This window comes from Chiloscyllium punctatum, chromosome 49, assembly GCF_047496795.1.
Source record: "Chiloscyllium punctatum isolate Juve2018m chromosome 49, sChiPun1.3, whole genome shotgun sequence".
Taxonomy (NCBI): domain Eukaryota; kingdom Metazoa; phylum Chordata; class Chondrichthyes; order Orectolobiformes; family Hemiscylliidae; genus Chiloscyllium; species Chiloscyllium punctatum.
Genome location: NC_092787.1, coordinates 59,603,867 through 59,619,114, shown reverse-complemented (window position 1 = coordinate 59,619,114; position 15,248 = coordinate 59,603,867). Strand labels below are relative to the sequence as shown.

The window sequence follows — 15,248 nt, the reverse complement described above, 5'->3', positions numbered from 1 at the left end:
TCTTGTGCAGTGAGTACTGACACGTTATAACTTTAAGCCGAACTGTCAATATTTATTACTGTTTTCAGAAAGAAATGACGCCATGCCTTTCATGATTATTAGTTTAGATGTTGTGATCATTACATTTTTTATGAGTCTTTTATGACTGTTGTGTGTCCTTATTCTAATGCAAATAAAAATAGTTCACTCATCTGCCAATATCTGTGAGGTGCAATGGTGACAGTGTAAGGGACTTCGTATATGGAAAGAATGATAAACTCAATGAGTTAGAAAGAAAACACTGTACAATTGATGAAATATTCATGGTTACCATAGCGAAGCTGCTTTAGCTTTGGAAAAAAGTCCACACTTGGAATTTTTATTTTCTTCCTGTTTTCTCTGAACTTTAACCTTAAAATCTCTAATATGATTGTCCACATTGGATTCCTCAATAAAATGTCAGAAGGTACTGTGTAATGAACCAACAGAAAAATAGTTAAAAATAAGTGACAACCACAACAAGATATAAACAAATCTGTTATTGGATTCAATGCTGCAGTAAAGCGATAAGCAAATCTCACATGGCAGTGTCTACCTCCCTAGTATACTGTATAAAACAATGACCATTAATGTTGTTTGTCCTTTTTCATTAAGAGTTATAGCTTCAACTGTTTGTGTGATGCAAATGTTCTTAAAGGTAAAGATTATCATTCCCCAAACCACAACCAGTTTATTGTTAGATGTTCATTTTTAAAACCTGTTTAATGGAGTTTATAAAAATGAATTATATTCTTACAGTGCCTTTCGCAATCTCCCAAAGTACTTTACAGACAATGAAATATATTTGAAGAGTAAACACTGCTGTAAAGTCAGCAAAATGGCAGCTAACATATGTGGAAAAGATTCCCAGAATCAGCAATGAAATAAGTCTCTTCACATTTTCATAGAGTGAGGGTGTCACTAACTGGACCAGCAATTATTGCCCATCTCTTCTTGCCCTTGAGAAGGTGGTCGTGAGCTGACTTCTTGAACTGTTGCTGCCCATTTGGTATGGGATGACCCACAATGTCATGAGGACATGAGCCTCAGGACTTTGACCCAGTGACACTGAAGGAATGCCAATATATTTTCAACTCTGGAAATTCAGTAGCTTGGAGGGGACCTTGCAGATACTAGTGTTTCTGTGTATCTGCTGCCCTTGTCTGTCCAGGTGGAAGTGGTCATGAGTTTGGAAGGTGGTAGCTAAGGAGGATTGGTGAATTTCTGTCATACATCTTGTTGGTTTTTTTCTTAGAACAGATTCCGTACCATTTGGAAACAGACCCTTCAGTCCAACAAGTCCAGACTGACCCTCCGAAGAGTAACCCACCCAGAACCATTCCCCTACCCTATATTAACGCCTGATGAATACACCTATCACTATGGGCAACTTAGCATGGTCAATTCACCTGACCTTCACATCTTTGGATTGTGGGAGGAAACCGGAGCACCCAGAGGAAACCCATGCAGACACGGGGAGAATGTGCAAATTCCTCACAGACAGTCACCTGAGGTGGAATCGCACCCGGGTCCCTGGCGCTGTGAGGCAGCAGTGCTAACCACTGAGCCACCGTGCTACCTACATTGATGATTCACACCGCTGCTCCATCGGTGGTGGAGGGACTGAATGTCTGTGAATGTGGTGCCAATCAAGGCAGCTTCTTTGTCCTGAGTAGTGTCAAGTTTCTTGAGTTTTGGAGCTGCATTCATCCAGTCAAGTGGGGGTTATCGCATTTCACTCCTGACTTATGCCTTGTAGATGGTGGACAGTCTTTGAGGTGTTAGATGGTGAGTTACTCACTGTAGGATTCCTAGCCTCTGACCTGTTCTGGTAGTCACTGAATTTGTATGGCTAGTCCAGTTCAGTTTCTGCTCAATAGTAACCGCCAGGATGTTGATAGTGGGGAATTCAGTGATGGCGATGTTATTGAGTCTCAGTGGGTGAAAGTTGAATTCTCTCTTGTTGAAGATGGTCATTGTCTGGCATTTGTGAAGAGGTGAAACTTGCTTGCTATTTGTCAGCCCAGGTCTGGATATTGTCCAGTTCCTGCTGCACTTGGGATTGACCACTCGATGAGATTGTGTGTTTTAAATAAATCAAAGAACTGCAGATACTGGAACAAAAACAGACATTGTTGGAGAAAATCAGCTGATCTGGCAATATCTGTGGAGAGAAAGCAGAGTTAACTTCCATTGACCCTTCTTCAGATCGATTCTGTAGGGGTATTACTGAACCCAAAACACTGACTCTGTTTTCACTCTACAGATGCTGCCAGTCCTGATGAGTTTCTCCACTACTTTCTGTTCTGGCATCTGTTTTTAATTGTGGGTTAAGGGTTAATTATTGGGCAGGACATGGTGCTCTTTCGCAAAATGGAATCATTAAGTCTAGTAGAGGTAAGAGACAGAACTCCCTCAGAAAAGCATAGCACTTGAATCCGAGAGGAAAAAGCAGTTAAATTGGACAATGAAACATAGAACATTGAAAAGTGTGGCACTGGAAAAGCACAGCAGGTCAGGCAGCATTTGAGGAGCAGGAGAATTGACGTTTTGGGCATAAGCCCTTCATCAGGAATGTGGAGGGGGTGGAGAAGGAGGCTGAGAGATAAATAGGAGTGGGCGTGGGAAGACGATAGGTAGATGCAGGTGGGGGATGATGGTGATAGGTCGGAGCAGAGGGTGGAGTGGATGGGAGGGAAGGAAGATGGACAGATAGGTCAGTTCAAGTCTGATTGGTGTTTTCAGTTAGACCACTTTTCCTTCAAGAATATAAACATGGATTATGTATTCAAAGATTGGAGTGGGTTTAGTCTCACGGGTTTCTGACACAGAGACAAGACTGCTTTCTCTGAATCACAGTTTAGAGCTTACTGCACCAACGGTGAGAATGATGATTGACACCAATAGATCTGAAATATATTAAAGTCACATATACAAGATGTGAATAGGCAGGTGACCTGCTCTATAGAGAGGACCAGCTCAGAATCAATTCCTTTATTAATTCCCTAAGGACTGTGCTATAGAATGGTGAAGCTTCATGTAGTTAGTTCAAGGGGAACGCTTATGTTGACTCAGCTGGCTGTATATTTAACTCAGCGCATTGTGAGACCTTGCTGACTATTCCTTTTCTAATCCTAAAACTTAAAGGCTCTGCAGTCAGTTCCAAGTCCTGGGTTTTCCTGATCACCCCTTTGAATATTTATTTCTTTGGATCTGCTTGCATTTGTTGGATTCCACCTCAAAGAAGCATTGCTTTTTTTACAATGAAGGTGTTCGATAAAGTTATTGTAAATTGAACAACTGGTTTATTGTTTAGCCTGGAATCCCATCACACTTTTCAAACTAAGGGTGGCATCATCATTTTTTATCAAGAAATTTAAATGTAATTATTTTCTACCTGTTTAACACTGAAGTATTGTCACTGAACAGATGTCTTTGATAGTCTACACAGCCACTTTCCTATATTGTGTTAATGATGCCCTGGCAGAGATAGACACCCAAAGGTTAGGTGCAGCCCAGCTCAAAGTCACCTGATAGTGATATTCTTTTACCATTTCATTATTTTCTGTGACGTGCTCTGGAGGAATAGAGTCAGATTTAGTACAGCTGATTATCTTTTTAAATCCTGTCTCCCAGCACCCCCACGCAGAGATCTGTACAATAATTTATAATGGCTAAATTGGAGAAAGGCCAATTTTGACGGTATTAGGCAAGAACTTTCAAAAGCTGATTGGAGGCAGATGTTCGCAGGTAAAGGGACGGCTAGAAAATGGGAAGCCTTCAGAAACAAGATAACGAGAATCCAGAGAAAGTATATTCCTATCAGGGTGAAAGGAAAGGCTGGTAGGTATAGGGAATGCTGGATGACTAAAGAAATTGAGGGTTTGGTTAAGAAAAAGAAGGAAGCATATGTCAGGTATAGACAGGATAGATCGAGTGAATCCTTAGAAGAGTATAAAGAAAGTAGGAGTATACTTAAGAGGGAAATCAGGAGGGCAAAAAGGGGACATGATATAGCTTTGGCAAATAGAATTTAGGAGAATCCAAAGGGTTTTTATAAATATACTAAGGACAAAAGGGTAACTAGGGAGAGAATAGGGTCCCTCAAAGATCAGCAAGTCGGCCTTTGTGTGGAGCCACAGAAAATGGGGGTGATACTAAATGAATATTTTGCATCAGTATTTACTGTGGAAAAGGATATGGAAGATATAGACTGTAGGGAAACAGATGGTGACATCTTGCAAAATGTCCAGATTACGGAGGAGGAAGTGCTGGATGTCTTGAAATGGTTAAAGGTGGATAAATCCCCAGGACCTGATCAGGTGTACCCGAGAACTCTGTGGGAAGCTAGAGGAGTGATTGCTGGGCCTCTTGTTGAGATATTTGTATCATCGATAGTCACAGGTGAAGTGCCGGAAGACTGGAGTTTGGCAAACATGGTGCCACTGTTTAAGAAGGATGGTAAGAACAAGCCAGGGAACTATAGACCAGTGAGCCTGACCTCGGTGGTGGGCAAGCTGTTGGAGGGAATCCTGAGGAACAGGATGTACATGTACTTGGAAAGGCATGGACTGATTCGGGATAGTCAACATGGCTTTATGTGTGGGAAATCATGTCTCACAAACTTGATTGAGTCTTTGATGAAGTAACAAAGAAGATTGATGAGGGCAGAGCAGTAGATGTGATCGATATGGACTTCACTAAGGCGTTCGACAAGGCTCCCCATGGGAGACTGATTAGCAAGGTTAGATCTCATGGAATACAGGGAGAACTAGCCATTTGGATACAGAACTGGCTCAAAAGTAGAAGATAGAGGGTGTTGGTGGAGGGTTGTTTTTCAGACTGGAGGCCTGTGACCAGTGGAGTATCACAAGGGTCGGTGCTGGGCCCTCTACTTTTTGTCATTTACATAAATGATTTGGATGCGACATAACAGGCACAGATAAATGCGAGGTGCTGAATTTTGGGAAAGCAGGTAAGGTCCTAGGGAGTGTTGCTGAACAAAGAGACCTTGGAGCGCAGGTTCATAGTTCCTTGAAAGTGGAGTGGCAAGTAGATAGGATAGTGAAGAAGGCGTTTGGTATGCTTTCCTTTATTGGTCAGAGTATTGAGAACAGGAGTTGGGAGATCATGTTGCGGCTGTACAGGACATTGGTTAGGCCACTGTTGGAATATTGCGTGCAATTCTGGTCTCCTTCCTATCGAAAAGATGTTGTGAAACTTGAAAGGATTCAGAAAAGATTTACAAGGACGTTGCCAGGGTTGGAGGATCTGAGCTACAGGGAGAGGCTGAACAGGCTGGGGCTGTTTTCCCTGGAGCGTCGGAGACTGAGGGGTGACCCTATAGAGGTTTACAAAATTATGAGGGACATGGATAGGATAAATAGGCAAAGTCTTTTCCCTGGGTTTGGGGAGTCGAGAACTAGAGGGCATAGGTTTAGGGTGAGAGGGGAAAGATATAAAGAAGACCTGAGGGGCAACTTTTTCACGCAGAGGATGGTACGTGTATGGAATGAGCTGCCAGAGGATGTGGTGGAGGCTGGTACAATTGCAACATTTAAGAGGCATTTGGATGGGTATATGAATAGGAAGGGTTTGGAGGGATATGGACTGGGTGCTGGTAGGTGGGACTAGATTGGGTTGGGATGGACGGGTTGGACCGTAGGGTCTGTTTCCATGCTGTACATCTCTATGACTCTATAACAGCAATTCAATTTTTCCACTATGCTCGGATAGTGTGGCATGTAAAGTTGAATGAGGGCTGAAAATGAGTTAATAGATCCCCAATACAGGATTACCCCTTTGCACATAGATGCTGCTGCAATACTCATGGTGCCTACTATGTAAATGATCACAGATGCCAGTCAGGGCTAAGAGGATGACTGATAGAACGAGGAAGGGTCACAAAGTCATAAAAGGATAGCAAGAGTTAAAGCTCAGTGGCACTACCTGACAGCCAAGGTGCATACGTAAATAGGATGCACAGTCTGACTGGAGCAGGAGCTGGAAGTCATTCTAAAACTGATTCTCGTCAGGGAAAGACAGGAGGATGATGCAAGATGGCTGACAGTGTACTTCAATCTTTTCTGATGATGTATTGGGGTCATAGTGCAGGAGTTAGCAAAGAGGAGAGATCCCATCCATCCACCAATTCCAGGAGGTCTTCCACACAAAGTTTATGAAGAAAAAAAGGATCAGCTTAGATGCTGACACTGTACAAAATTTAGACAATAACCTCGAGGTGGAGTCTGCACACAGTGAGTGACCTGCATCCATGGCTGACTCATGTAGCAGTTCAGCAGAGGGTAAGGTTGGCCACGTATTCAGTTTCAGCTGCAAATGTTAATGTAGTGGCAGAAGTCTGATGCAGAAGACATCTGATGTTTATGCACAATAAGATTCTGCAAGCCTGATGGAAGATCTATAGTCAATGCCAAGCTCCACAGAGGGATCTGGCAATGATTTGTCACAGGACTTTGAGAAGAAACTGGAGTCCTTCTTTGTGAGTGTGGAAATGGTGTCAAGTTTCAAGCCTCACAGGGTAATCAAGTCCTACTAATCCCTGGGTCATCACAAAAGTTAAAGATTTATCAAAGTTGGCATTCATCTACTTGTAAAAACTCTAACCTCCTTATAAAACTCCCTCAGCTTACACATACAGACAATCACAGACAGATGAAAAAAGAATGTTAGTGTCAGGGATGGAGGGAAAAATCTAGGAAGGCAGTTAATAAACTGTTCACATGGTCTCTGTTCACATGGTTTGCTGGGATGACCCTCTTGTCTTGTCAGGCCATGCTGACCCTTGATCACTCTCTTTGCCTGCACCAAATTGGCAGATTTCAATGAAAATGTCCTTAATGAAGCAGCAGGGTCTACACAATGTTCCTCACTGAGGTTCAGGTAGGTGAATGTGTTCCTGAATACCCTGGGCAGATAGTGCCTACTGCTAAGGATCCTATCCCCCTCCACCATCAGTTTGTCCTGTTCTGAGTCATTTCTGCTTATTCTCCTTGACGGGCTGTAATTGAATGGGCATGAAATGTGTCCATGCCTGCTTCCATACCTGTAAGCTTCAACCAGCAACTTCAATCAACTCTAGAAATAATGAAGCACCCTGACAAATTGTAGCAAGAGCCAGTAGAGATGAACCCTCAGATCTATTTATCCGGTGCAAGTGGGTAGTCTTTCCTGCTGCTGATAGCATGTGTGCAATCATGGTTAAGAAAGAGTGTGAAGTAATAAGCTCAAAGGTGTCAGTTCAGTGTTCGACACTGATTGACCTCTGATTTGCGAAATCACGTACCTCCAGTCAATGCTCCCCAAATGGTATGTGGTGTGGTCAGACTGTGGTGTGGTGTGTGCGTGGTATAGACACCATCTTGGAAGTAAAATAGCACAAGTAGCCCTGTCAAACTGGGCACAATAGAATCCAGTCTCCAGCCAGGGAATCTGAATTCCAATGTGGAAGGAGCAAAGTCATTAATAGTTTCTCTGCCTGTATATGCAGAAACTGATAATGCTCCTATTATACCCTTTATGCTTCTGCAATGGAATTAAGTAAAATGTACCTTTGACATGTCCATTATGATTTGAAATGCAATATTTTACAGGGCACTGCTAATGAGCATTTGACAGACAAATCACCAAAAGATTAACACTACGCTGTGTGCTAATAATAGAGGAGAAGCCATTTGAAATGGTCTTAACATCCTAGTACAGAATTTTAAAAAACTGACACGTAAAGAGCCGCAGGCTAATTAAGAACACAGCACAAATCTGTGAAAGGCAATGAATCTTTGCAAAATTTAAAGGCGTTCTTGGGAGGCAGTAAAACTCTATTGATAAAGGAATAGCAAGGAAATTCTGAACTTTGATTTTCAAGAGGTGTTTATTAAGAAGTGTTCTGCAAAGGACTGTTGCTGATGAGACTGAAATATTAAAGCCAATGTGACAGAGACAGGGGTAAAGATGAGCCTTACAGATCAGGTTGGCTGTAGTAGGAGGGGTCCAGTGATTGGAGGGGTTGTAGGGTTCACATTTACTGTCAACATGATGGTCAGCAATCAAAAGTAGATGGACGATCACTGAGAATTTCAGTCATGGAGAATGACCTTATCAAATGGAGTAGGAAACAGATTTATTTGACAGGCAGTGAGATCACACTCCTGGCCCAAAAGCAGTGCTGAAGAAGCACTTACTTTTTCCATGTGGAAGTTCTCCTATTGTCTTGTACAAATAACAAATACCTTGGGTTTGCTTGTTGGATAGAGTCAAACTCCAATGTTTGTTCGTCATTTTTATATGCTGCTGTACAGAACTGAACTGCTTTCGTGACTATGTATGTGTGTAAAGATATTTTTGTAAATAAAGTATGTTTTTGAAATTAAAAAAGTTCTCATCTCCCTTAAACTCTCAGCTTTCCCAAGAACTGGAAGACCTGACTGACCTGCATCACAGTTGGAAAAGAGAGAGAATCTGTTGCCTTAAGACTTTTAAAGAAATATATTTTAAAGAGATATTAAAAAGAGTTACCTACCCCCTGTGAGCAGGATCAATGTTTATTCCCAGCCACACCTCTCCCTATTCAATTACATTTAAACCAGTAATAGGTGGGTTTGGGCCAGGATTTGAAATTATTAAAACGTCAACATTTGATGTGAGATGGAATACTCCCCACTTGCTAAGTGAGTGCTGCTCCAACAACAGTCAAGAAGCTTGACACTAACCAGGACAAAATAGCCCGCTATATTGGCATCAAATTCACAAACCGTGTGTATTATTTATAAAATACACTGCAGAAATTCTCCAACTGTCCGTGGATAGCACCTTCCAAACCTACAGGTACTTCCATCTAGAAAGATAAGGGCAGCTGATACGTGGGAACACCACAACCTGCAAATTCCCTTCCAAGTCACTCACTATCCTGACTTGAAAATATATTGCTGTTCGTTCACTGTTGCTGTGTCAAAATCCTGGAATTCTTCCCCGTAAAGGCCTTGTGGGTTTATTACACCAACTGGACCGCAGTGGTTCAAGAACACAACTCACCCCACCACCTCCTCAAGAGCAGCTAGAGAGGGCAATAAATACTGGCACAGCCAGTGATGCCCACATTCCTAAAGTAATTTAAAAAATGAACTTGACCTAAACTCACCCATTCTGGAAGAATAAAATTCATTCCTCTCTCTCTCTCTCTCTGTTGTTTAACCTGCTGATTGTTTCCACGATTTTTATTTCAGATTTTCTGCATCTGTATTATTTTCCTTTGGTTTCAGTTGATTGGATAGGTGGATATAATATGAAATTTAATTAAAAGAGTGATATGGAGTGTTGCAACTGAACCTTAAGAAATATAAAGGACTAAGGGTTCAGATACATGCATGAGAAGGGCAAGTTAAATTGAGAAAAATAACTTTTAAAATCCTAGAATAGGGCAGGACAGAAGGAGGCCATTTGGCCCATTGGGTCATCTAGAATATCTCTTTTGAACAGATAGTTGCTATAATTCAGATAGTCATATTTCCCCTGCTTATAGTTCAGATCCTGATAATGTTTCTTCTCAGTCAAGGATTGATCCAATTCTTTTTGGAAGACTGCTTTGAATTTGTCATTAGACCATGCATTTCAAGTCCTAACGATATGGATTTCAACGCTTTGTAAACAATTTCAAAACCAATAACTTAATGCCAGACTCTCCATGCTATTTGTTAAGCCTGGTTAGAATTTTGTGACTAATTGTGACTGTTCCATTTTACATAGTATGGAAAGGCAGTGCTTGGAGGAGTTACCAGGGATAAGGGGTTTTTTTAATGAAAAAAGACAGGAAAAATTAGGGCCGCTGTTCATTTTAAAAGACAAGGTTCATTGATCTGATAAAGATATTTAGGATTATGAAGTTTTAACAAGGTAAATAAGGAAAAAATATTTCCCTGGTTAGTGAAACTAATAAAAAAACCAAAAAATTACAATTGGTGCTTTATTGCCAAAACAATGCTAAAAGAGGTTAGGATAATTGTTTTTTTGAGGGGAAGCTTTTGGGTGTGGAACATTGTACTAGAATTCATCAAGGTCTTAAAGCTGAAGTCAATAAATATTTTAAAAGATAAACTTAAAAGATATATTACAAGGTCTGGGGAATTGGGGTGAGATATGGAATATGTTTTTCGGTTTGATGGCACTAGCAGGCTATGCAAAATAGTTTTGCTGTAATCTTTCTGGGATAAGGTAGATGCAGTTACAGTGATAATGTTTAAAAAACATTTGGATAAGTACATGAATAGGAAAGGTTGGGAGGGATATGGGCCACATGTAGGCACATCGAACTAGTTTAGTTTCGGAACATGGTCGGCGTGGATTAGTTGGATCAAAGGGCCTGTTTCCATGCTGTATGATTCTATGACTCTAATGCTATCTCTGATCAGTCATTTTGGATCGGCTGCTCTAGATGTGTGGTCCATAACAAGATATGTATCTTGTAGACCACCCACTATTGCTTATTTTACACAAAATAGGTGGCATGAGGTTTCAGTGGTTAGCACTGCTGCCTCACAGCACCAGGGACCCGGGTTCAATTCGTGCCTCGGGTGATTGTCTGTGTGGAGTTTGCATATTCTCCCGGTGTCTGTGTGGGCTTCCTCTGGGTGCTGTGTTTCCTCCCACAATCCAAAGATGTGCAGGTTAGGTGAACTGGACTACGCTAAATTGCCCATAGAGTTCAGGAATGTATAGGTTAGGTGCATTAGTCAGGGGTACATGTAGAGTAGTAGGGTAAGGGGAATGCATTTGGGTGGGTTAATGTTCGAAGGGTCAGTGTGTATTTGTTGGGCCAAATGGCTTATTTCCACACTGTAGGGAGTCTATGAAATTTCTATGAAAAAAACGTTTGAAGGTAAAATTATCCCCCTTTGATTGTCACATTTGAAAATTAAATCAAAGAAAGGAGGAGACATTTATAGTTTGGGATTATATTCAGCATGAAATGGTTGGACCAAAGGGTGTGTTTCTATGCTGTATGGCTCTATGACTCTATTTATGAATGTTATTCTGAAGTTTGCTGTTCTATAAGTACCATATAAATACAATTTGTTATACTGCATTAAATGCCAGATATTTATTTAGAATTGTGATGGTCTCAATTCTTGCTTTGAATAATGCAATCAAATTGACAGGGCCCAGGGTTAGAATTAGCCTCAACATCCAGTCGGTAACAGTGAACACCAACACGAAAGGTGAATTCCAACTGTCTCCTTGTCTATTTAATTATTTTAATGATGACACTTTATCTTGCCTTGAATTGTTGTGTTCTTGTAGTGGGAGAAGGTTAGGCGAATAAAGAAGACCTGTTCACATACAATAAATCTTCGGGTTAAACTGCACACTTTATATAACGTACGCCTACCTACAAAGAAATGTAATTGCACAAGCAAATTACATAATTGTCCAAAGAATTCCTAACTTGATGGAAGATTAATTTACTGCACAGATATCACTGAGGATCTTGCAATGCACAGGAAGCTCAAGCTATGAAGTGCATGTACACTGCTCTGAATTACTCTCATTGCCTAACGTATGAAATGCTGGCTCCTTTATTATGAAATATGGCTGTTACATTTCACACATACTGGCTGACACTTTGATAAAATTACCATTTTTCCATGCTGTATGTTTTTGCAACCCTTGCTAATAATTTAACAGGTAAGTGGTTGAATACTGGGCTAAGCCTGCACAATCCTATCATTGTGCACTGTGCTCTAGTCCAATGGTTAATTTTGTTGAATTTAATTGTTTGGAAGTATATATTTTCAGTTTGTCAATCTGAGAGGCTGAATGAGCCATCAATGGATGATTTGGAATAAAAGACCAGAGGCTTTACTTTTCAAAGGTCTGTGTTTTGCTTCAATGGAGTCCTTTCCAACATGTGAAACTTCCATTATCAGTACTCTGGCATTTAGACAGAAAATTTGTTTGAGAACACAAAATGTACTGTGCGTGCATTAAGGAGAAGATTAAGCTTAATGACAGTGCTTTTATAATCAAATGGAGTATTCTGGTAGACAAAAGGACAAGGATACTGAATTTGAACAGATTATAGTGTAGATTTTCATAACCTGCAAATGGTACATACATCAAGACATAACAATCCATTACTCATCAATATGTTTTCTACAGGTATAGCCAGGCAATTGATAACTGAAATGTCTTTTATTCCACTCTATTCCTTAGTTTTCTGTTTTGCCATTGTGCAGGTAAACCTTGTCCTGGATGATGGGAAGTCATTGGGCCTGATGATCCGAGGTGGTGCTGAATATGCCTTAGGAATTTACATCACAGGAGTGGACCAGGGATCTGCAGCAGAAAGTACAGGCCTGAAGGTACCGTTATTTCATGTGCTGATATTTTCAAAGAGAGAATCCCCATGTATATGCCTTGTACTGTTGGATGTCTCAAACAGGATTAACTGTTTGCCTATGCTTAAAGGTGTTGCTACAGATGTTAGGTGATAGGTTCATGCCAATTGAGATCACACTTTATGGTCACTTTTCAAACATTTACACCTGAGAACTGGGTGACACTGGAATGACTGCAATTAATGCCATCTCCTGGTTCCCTGAGAAAATGATTCTCCATCCCCTCCCTTGGTAATTATTTCACAATTTTTGTTAAACCATCAGACGTTATTAAAAGTCAACCATGTCATGTTGGTCTGGACACTCATGCTGATCAAACAGAGCAGGGCTCACAGGCTTCATCTCCCAAAGGAGATTACTGAGCTACTGGGTTTTATCATATTGTATAAGTATTCATAGATGCTTTATTTTCCCTCGTGACATTTCACGAGATTTATTGATCTGATTTCGTAGCCTGCTGTTGTGTGATATGTATTTCCAATCTCTGCCTTGCTTGGTTTGTATCATAAGTACGACACTACTGGTTCTTTTGCAGAACAGAATTTGAGTATTACTGAAAGATTTTAAGCCTGACAGGTTGATTGTGATTGGCCAATCTTTGGGATATTTGCCTGCATACTTGGCATCACACTGGTTCTGAAAATCATTGTACGTGACTCATTTGTGTGATAGGCAGAACATCTTGTTTGCTTGGCAGCATCTGGTTAGTGGCAGAGATAGGAATATAGGCATTACTCCCCAAAGATGAGTGGTTCATATCAAACAGTGAATCCATTTGGCTGTTCAGAACAAGCAAGGTACTGACCGTGTCCAAACAATCTACACTTACAAAACTCACAACACACCTGTCTAACATTCAATGTGATTCTGAAATGGACAACATTTGTTGGATAATTCTGAATATGAGAAGAATTCCACTGACAACCGATTTGGAATCATCCGTCAGGCTCAAGATGTGGGTGCAGTTGGAAATGGTATTGCAAGTGGAAGCTACATATATTAATATACAAGACCCCTTTCTTTACAACTAGAAATTATATTTGCATGCACGCTGCCCGTTTCAATTCAACATAGTAGGTAAAGGTCATTTGGGTCATTTCTCAGGCAGTGCCTAGACCAATCAGAGTCAACTTACCTGGTTTAATTTAACCTGCAAAGTTTAACCAAAGCCTGGCAGTTAACAGTCAATCATTATTTACTACTGCTTTCTCCATGGCAACACCAATCTGAGCCAAGTTGCTAACCAATCAGCACTCTCTTCTCACGCAATATAAATGTTGTTGCAAATTGTCCTGATGTGTACAAGATGAAAATGTTTAAGAAAATGTTTCTTTTTTTCAAACAAACCCATGCTAAAGTAAACCTGTTCCAGTCAGGCACAGAGATGAGTTTTTTTTGTATAAGTCAGTTAGTACCTGAAAGGGTTATTTGCCATCACGTGTTGAGCTCCACCCATCAGAATATAAAGGACTGTTCCCAGAGGAGTTGACATATCTTACATTCCACTTTCTAGCTGCTGAGTTCCATTTGGCCGAACAGTAATGTGTCATAACTCTTAAGACAAGAGATTATCATGTAATTCTGATGCAATGTCATTCCCTAATAATTACGATGTAATAAACCAGTGGTTAACAAAGTTCAGCCTCCCTTCTGTTGAACAGTTCATATGGACATACTTCGCCACTATCAATAACTCAGACTTAAATCAATAAGGCTTGATGGGAGCAGATATATCCAAGGCATCTCAGATGGTTTCTTTGGACATAGCCTCAAAGTCAAGACTCAGCCATTGAGAGAGAGGAAGTTCTGAAGGCAATCCACCATTGAATTCACTCATATGTTTCTCAGCAATTGATAAGTGAGGCATTGGAAGGGGCATTTAAAGTTACCATCGGGCACTGTTTTACTCATTCTAAAGCGATGGGGAAGGTGATAGGAATCAGCAGGTTGGCACCAAAGATCTACCCACCTCTTTCCACCACCTTGGCAACTATGTTCAGGTCAGGAAGATCCAAGCCACCACCAATTAAGGACCTTTTGATTGATTAAGATAACGTAAGAGCCTCAATCTACCAGTTAATTGTCTTCATGACTGAGAAAATTGGGCACCCTAGTTTGTGAGTTAGCCTTGATTTGCCCTAATCACAGGGAACTTAAGTTGGGTTATAGATGGGGGCAAGTGTGCTGCTGTTTTTTATTGAAAAATGTTTGAATTTTTTACAAAATTATAAAATTACTATAAAATAGTATGACAATCTTATAGTGGAGAACCTTCAGTTGCATAGTCTGCATCCTATTACAAATTGAAATCTTCCTCACATTCTCCAAAATATCCTCCCATGCCTCTGATGAGATCTCTACGTCCAATTCCTGAGTCCAGATCCCACACAGGCGTTCAAGGTCCTTCAAGACACTATCTCTTAATAAATGGTAGAGGGAACTGATCGAGAGAGTTCCTGTGAGCCAAAGTACTCTCCTTTCCAATTCAGACTTAAAGGGATTAACGAATAATGTTGTCTTTTCTGTATAAAGTCCCTGATCTGAAAAAAACAAAAGAGGCCCCTACTGATAATTCATATTTCTGGCTCAGCTGATCGAAAGACATCATGACCTCTCCCTCAACTAAGTCTTCCAAACAGGAGACTCCACTAGACTCCCAGAACCTAAAGCCAGAATCCATCGACCCCACTATGGGAGTAAAAAGGCAAATTCTTTATAAATTGCCCTCGTTTCATCACATTATTCTTCATGCAATGGTCCATGCCAGGCCTCATCTTGTCCATAAACAACAGATTAATAAGGGGGCATTTTGTCTGGGAG

General features: G+C 40.7%; 1 protein-coding gene across 2 annotated transcripts in view; it reads left to right on the top strand.

Moving 5' to 3' along the window:
• Window positions 1-15,248, top strand: part of whrna (whirlin a) — a 225,643-nt gene that overhangs the window by 75,248 nt on the left and 135,147 nt on the right. For both annotated transcript variants that reach the window (XM_072565568.1, XM_072565567.1), the window contains exon 4: window positions 12,267-12,392. In XM_072565568.1, coding sequence (XP_072421669.1) covers window positions 12,267-12,392 — 126 coding nt within the window. The remainder of the gene's footprint in view (window positions 1-12,266; window positions 12,393-15,248) is intronic.